General features: G+C 37.3%; 1 protein-coding gene across 2 annotated transcripts in view; it reads left to right on the forward strand.

The window, feature by feature from the left end:
- NEK11 (NIMA related kinase 11) overlaps nucleotides 1–17,757 on the forward strand; it is an 85,453-nt gene continuing 67,696 nt past the window's right edge. For both annotated transcript variants that reach the window (XM_027659405.1, XM_027659406.1), the window contains exons 1-3: nucleotides 1–345; nucleotides 3,556–3,811; nucleotides 16,838–17,003. In XM_027659405.1, the coding sequence (XP_027515206.1) occupies nucleotides 3,642–3,811; nucleotides 16,838–17,003 (336 nt within the window). In that variant the 5' untranslated portion in view covers nucleotides 1–345; nucleotides 3,556–3,641. The remainder of the gene's footprint in view (nucleotides 346–3,555; nucleotides 3,812–16,837; nucleotides 17,004–17,757) is intronic.

The following is a 17,757-nucleotide window of genomic DNA, read 5'->3' on the forward strand; positions in this document are numbered from 1 at the left end:
GCGCCGTCTCCTAGCGACGGAGCCGCAAACACCGCGCTCCGCGCCGGGAGAGTGGCGCGGCGGGGCTGCTCTGCCTCTCCGGCGCTCTGCCTGCCCCGCGCCGGCCCGAAAGGAGTCGGAGGACCCAGAGGGATCGTAGTCCCAGCCGTCGGGGCCGGGCGCTGAGTCGGCAGGAAGCGGTGGGAAGGTGGGATAGCTGCTCGTGGGTCCCGAGCAGTCCCACCTGTCCCAGAGGGGTGAGGAAAGGGGATGGAGTGAGGGCACGCCGCCGTCGCCCCTCTGTGTGAGGGGAGCCGGGCGACCCTCGGAACGTGCGTTCTGAGTCTCACACGGTTTTTTAACAAGGCAGTAGCGTCTCTCAGGTTATCCTAGGGAATCTCGGCTTCCCGAATGTGCGTCAGATACTAAATATCTTCTTTGATAGTCGAGTACATTTGACCTTGTTTTACCATCACCCTCAAGCTCCTTTGCTACCGGCACTGCTAATAAAATCTTAATTATCCTTTCTCTGGATAAAAAACTCTCAGTAAAAAACCTGAGCCAAATGAGATTGTGTTACTTTAGGCTTGGGTAAGTTTATAAAGATGTTGCTGAAAATAATAATAATGGAGTCAGCATTAAGAAGTGTTTTTGTTTGGGTTTGGGTTTGTTTTTTTTTTTTAACGAAAGAAAAAACAAGGAAAATCTCGGTTTTTTTTATTTTCCAAAACATTTAAAGGAGTGGGCCAGTGAAGTCACTGGCAGGAAAAAAAAAATCAAAGTAGTAAGTACTGAGACTATTTAGAGCTTAAATATAAAAACTCTGGAATTTGTGCTGCAGGTGGTGGGAGGTGGTAAATGTTGATGTAGCACAGTGGTTCTTATGGAATAAAAAGAAAACCTGATAGAACTGGAAAATGGCCTTGATTGGCAAAGAAGGGTTTATCTTGGAAGCAGAAAGTGTCAGAGTATGTTAGCTGTTGCTAAAGAAACCAGGAGGTTAATCTTTCTTAAATAAACTAAGAAAGGGAAGAAGTTGAGGTGCTTTGTGCTTAGCATGTGTAGGTGAAACTATGAAACCCTAAACAACAACTTTCCTTTAGCTTACAGCTCAAAAAGGAAGATCTAACTCTAGCCAAGGAAGAAAGTATTTTTTTAAAAAAGTGATCCAGAAAACGTCGTTGCATTATTTTGGTTGGCATCAGCAGTCTGCCAGACTCTGGGATGGGACTTGGTGGTGGTGGGAGGATGGGACAAAATTTAGAACATAAACTGTTTACCAGTGTTACTGAATAGGGTATACTGGGATTTTTGAGGAAAAGGGAGCTGAGGAGTTGATTTTTTTGAGTTATCTTTAGTTGTTCTGAACTTTAATGGAACAATTGATGCTGCTGCTTGGGAAATACCTGCTCAGTGGGAGAAGATGGACACTGGTGGGAACTACAAGGAAAGTTGGGCTAAAGGTTTGAGTGAGGTAGGAGAGGCTACTGGTACATGCACTTCTTGAAGTATCAGTCAGTCTTATGGTTGAGTCAGTCTATTGACTCATACAGGGTATTTCTTTCAATCCACCTTTCTGTGCCATTAAAATCTGCCTGTGATGTCCCAATGGCAATCACTGTCTCCTGCCTTATAACACTGTTCAGCAGTAGATATCAAAACATTTCACAAAGTTACTATTATTATATAGAGAGGGGAATTGAAGCATAGAGTAGGTGGTGAGAGGCATTATAAGAAAGCACAGAAGTTACATTCAATGGGCTACTTGATCTTAAGTGTGATATTGTGGTGTAAAGGATTGTGATATATTCCTAGGGTCCAAGGAAGTATGAAAATTTGAAGGTGAGCTGTGCCAAGTGTCTGTTCTCTTGAAAAATAGGTATAGATAGCTCAGCACTTTTTCTAAGTGTAGTTATTTCAAAAGGCATTTATGAAGGCATGCATAAAACAGCAACTAGGAAAATAGTAAATGAAAATATTATGTAAACTTTCTAGAATTGGCAGTGTACTATTTTATGGAGTTCATCTTCCTGCCCTCTCCTTCTCCACACCTCAGTGTGACCCATTTATGTTTCTTCAGACAGATTTCAGAGAAAGCTGACATTCTTTCTTTAGCATGTGCATTTCAAAATTTTTGTCAGTGTTGCTATCTGAAAGAGAATAAAGAAAAAATATTAGGAGTGCTTTAGTTCAAAAAACATACAGGATTTGCAATATTAATATGTCTTGTAGTAACTGAAGTTTATCTGTTTCATAGCATAGTGACAGTGCAATGTCAGGCTTTTGGGCACAGTGTGACAGCAGGTCAGCAGATGGGCATTAAAATAGGTTCTTGCACATATACACACACACACACACACACACACACACTCAGAGTTTGTTGCTGCAAGATGCAAATTTGTAATCTTAATTTAGGCTCTGCATTTGTTTGGAAGAGAAGCCAATGACTTGGAACCTAAAGTTATGTAACTTTTAAAATTAAACAGTTTGTCTTTGTTCTTCCAAAACAATAACAAAAAAGGTGCATTTTTATGCACTTGCCTTCACCTTAAAATGAAATGGTGAACAAACCTAGCGTGGCCATGCTGCATTGCAGCTCAGGCAGTGCTGACAGATAGTAGTATTAGCACTGGTCTTGCAATATCTTTATTTGTTCCAAAGGATCCTCAGGCATAAATGACTCAGGTAGCATTATATAAAGACAAGGTAATGAAAGCAATATTGTTTATTATATGCAGTGAAACACCTACCCTTTATCATCTGCAATGAGGAAGGTTGAGTAAACAAAGTTCAGTTATTGAAAACCATAGACACATTAGAGGTTTGCCTTTGCAGTCCCTCTGTTTGTGGAATTGGGACTTCAATTAGACAAGAACTCCAAACCAAAGCTAGATTGTTAGAAAGGTGGGTCACGAAAGGACACGGCAGAGGAGAAATTAAGAACTTTTGGAAGGATTGGGTTATACTGAAAGTCTCTAGGCTTGCACGTAGCCACAAAACTCTAATTTGCAGAAGATATCACTGAATCACAGAGAGCTGTGAGGTCAGCGCTGAAGCAGATGGTGAAATCTGACAGATAAGTGAAAGAACAGATAAAACAGCTTAGGAGTTGTTGATGGGAGAGAACTCAAATCATGGGTGGAGGTTATGCTTCAGTATATACAAAAATCTTGAAACTTTTATCCTGGAACACAGATATTTTTGGTGTCAGCTACTGTGGTGTTATAAAGACAGATGTTGAGGAAGAGTTGCCATATCTAGGGGAATTGTCAGGTGAAATACAGCTGTAGTTGTCATTGCAAAAAGCACCTGAGCTTTTCAATAAGCACCTGCATGTCATTTCCGCTATGTTATCAGTTCAGTGAGTTAATTTAAGGTTGTTTTAGAGGGAGACTGTGTCACATCTACAGTATCTGTAGTTTGGTTATCAAGTCTGCTACCCAGAGCTTAACAGCTAGCAATTCTACTTAATTTGTGGTTTGGTGCCAGCTAAGCACTATAAGCGCTGCCATAGAATTAAATGAAAAGTTTAGTAAGAGTAATACATTGACAAATCAATTTTTTTTCTGTTTCAAGTGATTTCTGTGAACATCCATAGAAGAGTAAAGGGATTTGAAAACTACATTCTAGAGAAATTTGTGTAGTTTTTGCTACACTGAGAAATGCTGAAATTTCAAGAAACTGCTAAGCATGTCGCTGTTGCCAGATTTAATTCTGCTTGCCGAGATGGAGTGATTGCAAGAAGATACACTATTCAGAGGAAACTTGGCAATGGGAGCTTTGGAAGTGTGTATTTGGTTTCTGACAGAAAAGCAAAACAAGGAGAAGAATTGTAAGTAAAGCCTTCACATGCTTTAAATAAAAATTTTGCAACATATTTCTTGCACTGTGGATGTTTTTCTTTGTGTCTCATGTCTCAGTTTGGTGTTACACTACAGCCTTAACTGTTTAACTTTAGTGAGGATATGAGGTAAAAGCAGATTTTATGCTGACTCAACATTCCAACTCAATCTGGTTTTGTTTAATATAGTTTATCTAAGCCCTCTTGTGCATGGCAAGAGTGGAAATAGATAAAAAAAGTCAGACCCTTATCTCCATATTGATGTACCCCTCTGAAGCTTTGTTAAAAAATAATAAAACTAGTAAAAATATATGTAACGTACCTATTTCTCAGTGTCATAGCTTGGACAGGTTGCTAATGTAAGATTAACTGCATTTACATAGAACCAAGGTAAATTTTATCACTGTCCTGACAAAAAGCAGGGCAAAGGTACATACTCATTTTCACAAGGTTGCTCTTCTTCTTTGTAACAAAACTGTTTGCTAAAGGCTTAAAGTTTTATAAGTTATCATTTCATAATTATGTCAATACATAATATATGTGTGTATAGTATGATTGTATAGTTTATTTTTGAGGTCTTTTTAATTTATAAATGAACTCAGTTCTTGAAGTTGTTTTTTTTATGGAACACTTACTGATGTGCTGGGCATTTGCCTTTCGTCCAATGCTTATCTATCTTCATGAACATGATGTTTTTCTTTTTAATGCTTCAGAAATCAGCTGTTACTTGCACGCATTCTTAGAATATTAACAGCATAGTGAAATGTGGGTCTTCGCACATTTGCTGCTACAGCACAAGCTGCCAAACCTCAAAACCAAGGAATATGCTCTTATCCTTTAACTAGCTATTTCTATATTTTTTTCTTAAGAATTTTAAGTGATTGTCTTGAGCAAACATTCACTGCCTGCAGCATTTCATGTCTCTGTTTTTTTAGGGATGAGTCTGAGTTTGTCCTCTGCTTCCTTCGGGGCAGAGACCGAATATCAAGTGCCTTTTTTTTTTTTTTTTAATCAGTCTCTTTTTGTGACCCCAGTACAATACAAATACAACAGTATTTACAAGCCCAATTGCTGATGTGGTGCTCTAGTTCAGCCAAGGATCACTAGGTGGTGCTCGCGTATCACAGTTCATTCCTTCGGCGTCTCGAAAGTAGGATGGCGAGCGGATCCCCTCAACTTTCCATCACGTCTGTGCCAATAGATGGCACAAATACTGTCGCAGGTGAACTTGAAAACGCAGGTAGCATAATGAGCTGGAGTGTAGTCTCTTTCTTCTATTTATAAATAGTGGGTTTAGGTGGTAAAATATGCTGGAAATCACATTCTCAATACTACTTTCAAATCAGAAAATAATCTGTTATGGAACTGTATATTTACTGCTTCTGTTATATATATACTTTTGAATGAAAATTTAGGTGGCTATGCTCTTACTGTTTAAAAAGAGCAAGTGCTTAATACAGCTCTTTAGGCATTTTGACAGAACAAACCCCAAACAATGCAGTTGTGACCTCAGCAGAATTAGAAGTCTATTTTTATTGTTTTGGTGATGATCTAGAACGTGTTGAGACAAATATTATGTACAGTGTGAACTCAGCCAAAGATAGTTTCCTGAAAATTGCTCTAGTCTAAAGCACTGTGAATAGGAAGAAATAATAAGAATGGGAATAAATAATAAGGAAACAAATTCCCAAGATAGGTGACATCTTGGATATTGGTACAGAAGCCATTCAGGGATATCTTTTCAGTTTTCCATTAGTGCAACGTCTACAGAATAAGCTAAGGCAGAGACTAACAATGGTTATCATGTAATTTCATATATGCTCAGCAAAGCTTTTGCATGATTCGAGAAATAGTTTTGGGTCATGCCTTGTACTTTGCTGCCCCTCTAGGATCGTACCTGTAGTGAGCGAGTTGCTTCATCTGGAAGGGAGAGAGGATTGATTTTTTTGGTCATGCCTCAAGTTAACAGACTTACTTCACATATAGCTCAGAGCTACTCAGGCCAGCAATGCCCACCTCTCTAAGAAGTACATGCCTGCTTCATGCTTATCTCCAGTTCTGTGTATGGATGGGATTACTGACTTCCCGACTGTCTAAGCCAAGAAAATCCCTAGTCATACAACACATCTTGTGTTGAGGAACTCTGTTTTCCTAAAAAAATAATGGTTGCAAGTCCTTGTATATTCTCAAATGTGCTTGCTTAGTTTCTGATCCTGTGTAAGTTTAGTGAACAATAGGTTTTCTGGTTGTATTGATTGTGTTTGTGTTTTTCCAAGGTATATTTCCAAGTATTTTTAGGGCCATGAAGATGGTGAAGGGTCAGGAGGGGGAGTTGTATGAGGAGTTGCTGTGGTCACTTGGTTTGTTCAACCTGGAGAAGAGGAGACTGAGGGGAGAACTCATTGCAGTCTACAAATTTTTTATGAGGGGAAGCAGAGGGGCAGACACTGATCTCTTTGCTGTGGTGACCAGTGACAGGACCCAAGGGAATGCCATGAAACTGTGTCATGGGGGTTTGGATTGGATATTAGGAAAAGGTTCTTCCCTCAGAGGGTGGTTGAACACTGGAAGAGGTTCCCTAGGGAAGTGGTCATAGCACCAAGCCTACCAGAGTTCAAGAACTATTTGGACAATGCTCTCAGATACATGGTGTGATTCTCGGGGCTATTCTGTCAAGAGCCAGGAGTTGCACAAGATGACCCTTGTGGGTCCCTTCCAGCTTAGGATATTCTATGATTCAATATTATCCATGGTAGAGAGGGAGAAAACCAAACCAGTGATTAGTATTCTGGATTGAGATGGTGCCACCTTGGGGTTATTTCCGACTGGCTGTTAGACTTAAGGATTGCAATTACCTCATTTTGAGGTATCTGCTTAGTGTAGATGTGATTAATAACTTTTCCAAGTTTCATGACAATTTCCTAAAAAGAAAAGTGTAAGTTTTTCATTTCAGATTTATGGCTAGGGAACATGACTTCTGTCTTCCATGTTTGTGTAGTAGGTTATTCCTTCCACTGAACATCTTCTACAAGAGCTTTTGATCCTGTTGGGATGATTCTCATAGAATATGACAGAGGGTTAAATATCTCAGAAGACCCTGCAACTTGAAAACAGACAGCAGAGTAGAGACCAAAATCAATGCCCTCAAAAAAGAAGGGCCAGAACCTGGGAGGATCTTCACTGTGAATGAAGTTTCTCAAGTACTAGACAATCTACACAGGAGAGAGATTATCAATTTTCCCCAATTTTGGAAGAAACTATAGTCAGAATTTATATCATCTTAGACCCTAAATTCGGTTAAATACAAGAGACACATCTGTACAAAAGCAAGCTGCTTAGTTCCAGTTTACCCAGGATGCCTTGGTTTGTGTATTATTTGATATTTATTTGTTTCTAAACATAATGGACCTAGACCTACACAAAATAGTTAGGTTACTTGATTTGTGTAGAGAAAGTAGCAGGATTGTAGCAGCATTTTTACAACAAACAGTAGTCCCTGCAGGCGCTTCTATCCGAGTCCCCCTGAGTATCTTATTAGCTAATTCTTACAGGTAATTGTGGTTAAATCTTAAAGAGATTTAAGTTCAGCAGTAATCTTGAAGGACAGTGCCATCACTTAGAGATAATGAATGTCCTAATCAATTGTGCCAAGGGAAGCTCTGGGTTAAGTTCTGCTAATTCATAACCTTGTATGGGCAAGCAGCTGAAGTACACAGTAGGCAATAGGGACTTCTCGTTCATAAATATTCACAAGGTATTTACGTGTCCCTGTGGTGGAAAGCACACGCTGACAAGTGCCAAACTCCCTGGACTGCTCTACTGTGTGGTAACTGTGGGGTGTCAGCTCAACTTCTGCATCTGACTTGCATTAGAGCGTTAATCCAGACTCATGCTATGAGTCCTTGGAAACTGTGCACTTAGCTGAATAATTCATCATGTGACTTTCAATTATTTATGACTTCTTATAACAAATGAAATAAAATCTAAAGGTGGAAGGGATTTGTAACTTATGAATATCCAAGCAACAATCAGCAGATTGCTGTGTTGTCAAATTCTTGTGTTTGCTGCCTGTTTGCTTCTCTGAAGGTATTCCAAGGGAATGGTCATTTGCTACTGAATTGATTAAAACAGTAGAAAATTACTGCCAGTTTGTCATGTGCATGTTCATCTAATTGTACTGCTTTCCTTTTTTCTTCTCCCTCATTTAATAACAAAAACTAGAAATTAAAACTGGAATCCATCAGGACATCTTAGATTTGTAAATAGATATTCATGATCTCCTTGAAAACTAATCAAAGGTGCGTTTCCTGTAGGACCTTCTTTGATTGCTGCTAATTTTTAAATAAGCTTTTCTTAGCAAACCATCCCTTGCTCGCTTCAGTCACATGTCCTGTGCTGCTTCGTGTAGGGTCAGCTGCTGTGCGTCAGCAGAGCTACCATGGCTGCTGAGGTGTTACAGTCATGCTTGGCCCCAAATAAGAGACAATAATAACACTGACAGAGAGGCCTTGTGGATTTAGCTAAAGTAGTTTGAGGAATTAGCCTTCATGAGCTTTCCACTTGAGTGGCCAAGCACGACTTTCATATTCTGTGAGCAATGCTATGGGAGTCAAGACTTAGAACTAAGTGTCCAAGTCCTTGCTGAAACCTCTGTAACAGTGGCTGATGCACTTGTGTCTGATTTTAAGAGCACACCTGCAAATGGAGGTTGCCAGGGAGTGAAACTGTAAATCTTTTGTTTCAAGATTAGCAGGCAGTTCTAGATCTGGCCACAATTGTTTCAGATAATTTCTAGTGCAGACCGATACTGGTTCAGAGACAAGTTTGATAACCCCAGATTCAACCAAAGCAGATCTCTAGTCCCTACCTCCTGCATCACTGTCAGTGCCCAGCTTTTCCTGCGGCCCAGCATTGCACAGTAGAGCTCCTCCAGGCTTTCAGACCCTGGAGTGAAGGACCTGCAGTCCTGCCTTGCAGTGGGACTGTGACAGTGCCGAAGTACAACATGGGTGCAGAAGGCAGGAGCTGCTGTTAGAGCCTACAACAGTTCTGCATTCCTCTCTCCAGTAAAGCTATGCTTTTACACAGCTACCACAAAGCTACAGAAACATACACACACCTGCATCTTTGCATAGGGATGTTCTGCTAAAATTGGTAGCACAGCAGAATTTATCATTGCAAAACATAGGAGTCCAAGAAATGGACTATCTCACCCCGAGATGATTTATTTAGAGCTCAGGGTAAGAAAGTCTGGACATTTTTTGTGCTAGATGAACCTTCAGTGGGGGCTGCAGGGTAGCTTGGCACTGGAGCACAGATACAAGATTTTATCCTGCCCATGCTGGGGATGGATTTGGCAATTTAAAGCCACAGCCATGCTGTAGTCCTTTGCACAGGCAATTACTTTGTTAAAATTTCCAGTTCCCTCATTACCAAAAGCATAAAACCTGACATTCTGTGGCTTCTTTGAAATCAAAAGGTGATTATTGGAACATGTCGAGACCCTTTGCTCAGCTTGTGTAACACGGATGTCTGTGAAATCCTCTGCAGCAATGTCTGATATCAGTTTTACATCTGCTTAGTCATCTTTATGAACTTTGGTTGTATTGTTATTGGGTTTTCTTTTCTCTTTTTTCTTGTTTTTTTTTTTTTTTTTAACTGCTCTCCTTCTAGTATACTTTTTTTTGACTGAGTAGCCTACTTTTTCATTTTCATTGGGATTTGTCCGTTTGTCTGGGGTGAATTCTAACTAGGAATTTAATATATGTGAGTGGGAGGCAGAGTGCCTTAAAGGAAATATCACTTGAGTTTACGATAAATCTCATTCCTCACAGAGCTGAGCTCCGGGGAGCTCAGTGCTGCAGCACTCAACATATTCTGATCTGATGTGCAGGCAGTGAGTGGTGCTGATGGTTGAGTTCATTGTTTCGAAAATTGTTTACAAGTTGCACTTTCATTTCTGTGGAGAGATGTGCTTAAGGCATTATTGGTGAATTACCTTTCTTTGAGGTGAATGGCAGAGAAAGAATTTAATGATTTTGTAATTAAGCAAATGCCTTGAGATCACTTCTGTCTCATTCATTTTGTTGAAACTGATGTTTAGTTTTTATGCATTTGTAAGCTAGCTTTAATAAGGAAATGGAGAGGTGCACTATTATTACTTTGGGTTGAATTGTGGCCACCTACCTCAAAGATACCATATGTTATTGAAATATTTGAATATGTCTGTGTACTGTATCTTCTCACAAGTTAACCTTGATGGCAAGGTGTTTTCTTTTGTCAGCATCAAGGATGATGTAACTTCTTCCATGCAGAGTGAGCCTCCAGTTCTTTGTTGCATTCAGTAAATTGTAATGAGAAAACAGATGCAGTGAGGGGAATTGTGTATTTGCTGGACAGTCAGTGAATTTTTCCCTATTTTTTTTCTATGTTCTTTGGGTTATACTTATGTGATGTATTAGCAAATATAATTCCTAGTTCACTGTTTCTCTTAGCATCAATGATGTGTCCTTCATGTGTTCTAAAATAACTTTTCAATATTGCTGGTTAGTTGCTTCATTTCTGAATTGCACATGTTTCACTGATTGTTAAGATCACAGTATCATACTCGGGAGGGCTAAAATGTATTAAAAGATTTTTATCTAACAGTGGATGTTATATATGAAGTTATTTCCTCAGCATTGCTTGATTCCCTTTGCCTTTGATTGTAGACTATTTAGCAACATGCTTTTTTAAAGCTATAAACTGTGCTTTTATCTTTTTCTTCCCTCCCCTCAAGTACTATAGGTACTTGAATGCATATCAGAAATAAACATTGAAGGAGATGACTGATAGAAAGAGACATGTAGGAAAAGTGAATTTTCTCATTAAAGTTGCAGCAGTTAGTATTTATATTACTTATGGGAATTAGTTCCACTGAAGGGACAATACAGTTGACATAAATATCCTTGCAACATTGAAAGGAACGTAATTCTGCTTGCAAATATATTTAAATTCACAAAAGAGCCAATTAAATTTTACATTAGGAAATGTTTTAGTTGAATTTCTATGGAATGCATTCTTGCAGTGGTGACTATTAGTATGTCTAGTTTCCTTTCATAACTCCCGTTATTCAAAATAATCTGTTTTCTGTGAACTGATGAATATAGATCAGTTGATATGCAGGCTTCTCTACAAAATTTCCAATTACAACTAATTTAAAAATTCAAACTAATTCCAACAGAAGGAAAATTGTTTTTGGCAGATGCTGTAGCCCAAGGCTGCAAGAAGAATTACAACATGGCAATTGTGAGACATTTAATTATATTAAAATGGTTGAAAACAAAATGCTGCATCCAATCTTTAGTTCTGTAATGGTGTCTCCTTTTTTTTTTTTTTTTTGTAAGGGAGCATTAATTAGAAGAGGGTAGTGAATAGTGAAGTGTATCAAGTATGGGTAATGAAATCGCAATGGAGAAATGCCTGGTTTAGATGATTTGATGTTTGATGGAAGTAAGTCTTCAAAGATAAAGAAAACAAACAAATTATTTAGTCCTTGTCAGATTTCTCTCTAAAGTTACACTTACATTAGTGGCAGCATGAGACTTAATTACATTCTTGAACAAAGCTAAACTGTAGAAAAAAGGTTGAATGAACAGTAGATGGTGATAATGCAACATGTAAAAATAAAGTATTGCTAAAAATAAGTATATTCACAGGTATTTAGTCAGTACCTCATAATAATTTTTAATAATTCTCCTGTTTAGATACAAATTTCTTCAGTTCAATCACAGTCTCTTAGTATGTGATTTAGAACTGAAACATATGAATAGACTATAAATTTATTTACATTTTATTTTTTCATTTTTTTCTAGAAAAAAAATATTTAGTTTTCAAAAATGTGTCTTTGGATGCAAATTCATCCTTTGTTAATAAATGTTCACTTTTATTCTGTTACTTTTAATCGATGTAGATGGCAACCCTAAGATTTTTTTTCCAACATTGTCACATGGTTGACCAAAAATAATTAAAAGTATGCTCTTTTGTATATATGAGACTTTGCTAAGTGCAGAAGAAAATTATATAAGCTGTATTCCTTGAAGCTAACTTATTTCAGCAGTATTGTCTTTCATGTTCCAGAAAATATATTCTACATTTCTTTGGGATACTAATTAGGAACTGTTAATTTTCAAATAACCGTAAACTGTTTTCATCATGACCCGGCCTGTTCAGTGTTAGTGCATATGTTAGAGCATTTGAAAATTTGGCATCTTGAAAAATATTTGTAAGTGCTGTAATTGTGACTTGATGATGGAAAAGTGAATCATCCATTTCACCTGCAAATTTAAGAAATCTCATTACCATTCAAAGATATTTAAGCATGGTTAAATTAGTTAAAGTGCTTATTCAGAAAATGAAATTATATTTAATCCATCTACATATATTACAGTGCTCATATAGTGATTGAATTCTTAGTGGTTAACTCAGGGATTAGTTCTCAATGTTTATGAATATTCATGAATGACGTGAATAGGCTGTTTTGGAGTTGTTGACCAATGTTATGGCTTCACTAGTAAATCAGTAATGTTCAGGGGGATGACAGAAGAAGCATTTGATTAATCCTAAGAAATACTTAGGATTTAAATGGGTTTGTGCTTTACTAATAAATCCATAGTGGGCAAGGGAATGATAAAAGGAATCCAAGATTTGATTTTAGAAGTTATGTAGTAATACTTAGGTTTGAAATGTTTTGGTTAATGAGTAAACATATATATGTAAGGAGGAATACCAAACAGCACTCATCATTTGCTTTTCACTGGAAGTGTGGTAATCTTGATTTTCCCGCAGAAATCAAGTGCTGTTAATTTACTTTGAGTGTTTCTTTCCTCAGCTAAAACCAAGTATTCTTCTCGATAGGACTGATTTGTGTACCGTGACTTTTTGTATTTCACGGTTTCACCAGCTTCTTCTTTCTCAAACAGATAGATGTATGTCTTTAAACTGTCTGAGCACGCAGATACTGGTGTTCCAAATATGACGGGTAAACTATAAAGAATGATTATTTGAATTTTTCTTGCTAAGCTGTAAACTGCGGGAAAGCCAGTCCCTGACACCAGGGAGAGAAATCTGATTAAGTTACCAGTAACAGAATAGCTGTATGTATGATGGGTAAGGATCAGCTGAAAATTACGGTGGAACTAGAAGGCCAACTTAAGTAGATTCCAGTAAATAGGGTGATATTTAAAATCAGTAAAGTATCTTAATTCTAAATAAAAGCTGGATGTGCAAAAGTGCAAACATGAGAGGTCTGAAAGGAAACGAGAGGAAATTATAGCACCTGACAGCAGGCTAGTTACTTTATATAAGGAATATCCCATGTGCACAGTGGAACGTCAAATCAGACGAATCCTGTAATATCAAGATGTAAACTGTACAGAAAGGAGAGTTTCAGCTGGGTATAAGCATGACTATGTATCAAAAAATAGATTCTAATAGTATAATATTTCAGTGTGGAAGTTATAAAAAGAAATCTAAAATTATTATTTTAGAACTACACTGTTGTCCGTAACATGCAAATATCATCAACTGTGTGATATTCTAGAAAGCAGCTGACTGAGAAGCAGTAATGATGGGTGACTTCATCTTGTCTGTAGGCAGGTGGTGTCTTTGTTACTAAATTTCCCAAACAGTTTCAGTACTGTGGAGCTTACCGTGCAGACCTTTTGTGTGAAGGGTGTTGCCTCTTCTTCATTTTGGTCCCCATTTGTAGCACTATACCTTCTCTGTTTACTCTATGATAAGTAGAATTGAAGTCATCATTGATTAGACAGGCACTCCTTTAATTTTATTGTTTATGCTACAGGCCCAGTGAGAGGTGATGCATTTTTACAGCATTGCACCTGGTCCTTGTTCTGAGGAGTTACCAGGGTGAAGAGGTAGCCCTGCAAGTACCAGCATGGATAGAAATACAGTACACAGTTATGGGTGATGTCACAATTCTCCACATTGGCAACTCAGAAATAATAAATTAAATGAAATTATAATTAACTGCAATTAACTGAACAACTACCTGTGTAAAATGAAGTTTATGTTTAGTTATAAACTTCAAATTTTGATCATATATTCCTAGATCACATCTTCTCTGTAGTATATTATCAGACCTATTTATTAATGACATTAAGAGTTATATTTCTTGTACTTTCTTATCAGCAAGCAAATATACCTAGTCAATAATTCATGTTACAGTTTACTCAATAAACTGGGAAATGCTGTCTTTTCAGAATTGCATCCGATCCAATAAACAAAATCATATAATAATAAAGTATGTCATCGATGTAAACAAATACCAGATGGGTTGTAAAACATTTGATTTTAGATCAGTGCAAATAGACTGAGATAAACACTGCTGTGGTGCATTGTCAGTCACTAGTAAAGCTGAAAAAGGGATTCCCACTGTGTGTCCCTATTCTGAAGGATTCCACCTTCATGTTTGTTTTTCTCTTGCTTTAAGTGTTTGATGCTTGTTCTGTTTAGCCCCATTTGCTCCCTGTTAGCACGCTTTCAGACCAGGTGTGCTGGCATGGCTGCTTTTCAAAGCGTGACAATACAAGCCACCAAGGGTTTGCTGATGAAAGTAGATGTTCCCAGAGAAGGTGCTCGCAGAGAACGTCTGTGAGGCGGCTGAGGCATGGGCACTGTGGAGGCTGGGCTGCTGCTTTGTGTGATTTGGGAAGTGGGTTTATCTCTTGTGCTATTTTCTCACTCTGAAGGGATGAATTTTGTTACCTGTGCCAGAATCAGCTTCCTTCAGTATGGATGTACATAGTTTTTTACTCCTAAGATGCAAATGCATTCACTACAAGACTCTTTCAGTTGTGGTCAGTTCAAGATGAAGTTCCAAGTGTGTTTACATTATTGAATTGCAAGGCTATGTTTTTTTCCACACATTTAAAATCCAAAGGCTGTTGTTCTGTATTTAATATATCTGCTAACATTTCTATAATAAAGTTTTCTAATTGTATGTTCACTGACATTTTATTTTATCTCTAGGGACATGGTTTAGTGGTGGATTGGCAGTGTGAGGTTTGTGGTTGGACTCGATGTTCTTAAAGGTTATTTCCAACCTAAACAGCTCTATTATCTGTATATGTGTCTGTATTCTGTATTAATTTATAATAGTAAATTTAAATTTTGAAGTGTATTTGCTAAAATATTATCAAAAGCTTTGCAGAAAGCATGAAGTGTTGTTATGTTCTTCATATTAAATGCACTAAAATCAAACCTTCCTACATACAGAAACATTACACACATATGCCAGTGCAGATATACTTAATCTTGATTGCATGACAGAAACTTTCTTTCTAGATAAAAATGTCTTCCAGCTGTAGATATGAATTAGAATTATGTAGCAGAAAACTAATACCTTATTTACAAAAAGTATTTTCTTGATTTCTTCTTTGGAGAATTAATTTAAATAAAAAAACACCTGTCATCTTGTCTGACAGCTGATGACAGCATCAAAATCACTGAGTGACTAAGATGACAAGCTATTCCTACACATCAGCACATCAGGCTTTTATTGCTCTCTTGGGTACACAAGAAACTTGTATTAAGTGGTGTTTAACAAGGACTCATTTAGTTTGTCAGTTCTGTGACACAATTTATATGAAGGAAGGGGTAATGTTCCCATGTCAGCTAAGATGAGAAGATTGCATAGATGTTGTCTGTCTGCATAGAATGAAGCTTGTCTGTGGAGATGCAAACAAATCAAAGGGCATGTTTTTTCATTACACTTCCAAACGGGGATTAGGCAAGTTTATGTAAAAATTCATGCATTGTTAGTCAGAAACTGATTGTTCAGATTTAGGAAGAGATTTTCTTATGAAGAAATACAGCATTTTTTTTTTCCCTTAAGTCAAGTGAGTTACTGTAGTTTTATTGCTGTCATGTTTAACTACAGTGACTTTCCAACCATGTACTATTAAATAGGGAAATTTCTAAAAGCACTGTGAAGACTTCCCTTCAGTGAAACTTACCTTTCACGTATTCAAAAGTTTTTGGAAATTCATCACTTTGTTTCAGTAAAAAAAACATGATATTTTCTGATAGTCTCCAACGTTGCCTTCAGACAAAGTCCAGTAATCCATTCCTCAGCAACTGGTAAAGTAAATGGGAATGGGGGCTGTTCTGTGGACATTTTTAAACATTTTATCAGGAAGATCACAGCAAAATATGCGTTCTCACAGTGTCCTGCACTGAGGGGTTTTTCCCAAGTCAAGTTGGCAGTAAACTGCTCTACTCCAGGTTCTGTATAGAGCCAAGTCTGAACTACAAATTTTCCTGTGGCACATTCATATCTTAAAGTTGAAAAATATGAAAAATCCCTAGATTTTTACAGCCTTCTCCAGGGGATTTAGGGCTTACCTAAACAAACGTTAAATACTGAAACAGTATAAATAGATTTCAGCCACAAATCCAGGTTTGCGCTTTTCGCTTAGATATTCAGGTGAATAGGCTGATCTTTAGAAAAAAAATTGCCATCCTGAGTTTATCACCGTGAAAACAGTCACAAAAATAATATTCTGTGTGATTTTTTTCATACCTCCATGAAGAGACTTTGACAGAAGCTGCAAAAGAAGTTTCTTGCTACTCATTATTTCATATATGAGTCTTGAACATATGCTCTGAGTGGGTTTGAAATCACTTAGATTTGATTTTTTATTTATGTTTATTATTGTGCAGTAATCCATAGCAATGAAAACATGTCATAAAGAAAACTGTGCAGTAGGGAATTAGTGGGAGAAATATTTCAAAACAGTATTTTTAATATGTTGCTTAATCTCTATGATGACTGGCATATTTACTTGATTTGTAATGCATTCTCTTTGTTTACCCATATTTGCCTCATCATCTCGTATTGCCAGGGATTTTGTTGATGTTATTGTTTTGCACTTGAAGAAATTATGATGGGATTTTGAACAGTACATGGTTTCGTATTTTTCTGGTTTTATTAATATAAATATTTCTTTTTTCCTCTAGAAAGGTCCTAAAGGAAATCTCTGTTGGAGACCTAAAGCCTAATGAAACAGTTGAAGCAAATCTGGAAGCACAACTACTCTCCAAATTAGACTATCCAGCCATTGTCAAATTTTATGCAAGCTTTGTGGAGCGAGATAGTTTCTGCATCATCACTGAATATTGTGAGGTGAGACTCAAAAATTTGACAAAATCTGGCAATTAAGGTACGGTCTTCTAAGAAGCCATTTAAAAAAATGTTTTAGTTTGAATTTTAGGCTTTATTTGTTACTTATGGTATCACCTGCTACTTGTTAGGTGTATTTCAGATAAGCAGTGTTAGGCACTGAGGTGAGACTCCTAGCTCATAGAAAAACAAACCAGAGAAGAGCAAATAGGTATTCATTTTGTGTGTTATAATCAGTATTACAAGGAAGACCTAAATCAGATACATTACACATCTGTGGGAGAACTCAGAAAGGTTGTACCACGTGTACTACTTATAGGTAAGAGGATGAGACTGGGAGTTTGGGGCATGGTATGAAATGTGATATAAATGAGGAAGGGAAAACTCACTTGTCATTTGTGGTGATTACAAGAAACCTAAGCTTGATCACATGCATGATGAGATTGGTAGCAACATTGGCTTTATGAAATGAAAAATAGTGTAAGTCAAAGACCAGAGTGTAGTGGATAAAACAAATATTAAACCAGGATGTATTACAGTATTGTTACTATTAATTTTTTAACTCCAGTATTTGGTGTAAAAACATGTTGCTGAAATCTGTCTTAAGGCTTTAAAATAAGAATTTAAACATATTTAAGCTAGCTTTTTAGGAGTTTATGTAAAACAAGTGCCTACTTTGTATTAAATATAGATGTGCTCTTCAAAAAAAATAAGTCTGTCATACATGAAGTGATCTTTTATGAAACTGTGAAGCAAA

Source organism: Corapipo altera, unplaced genomic scaffold, assembly GCF_003945725.1.
Source record: "Corapipo altera isolate COAL_440 unplaced genomic scaffold, ASM394572v1 44b, whole genome shotgun sequence".
NCBI lineage: Eukaryota > Metazoa > Chordata > Aves > Passeriformes > Pipridae > Corapipo > Corapipo altera.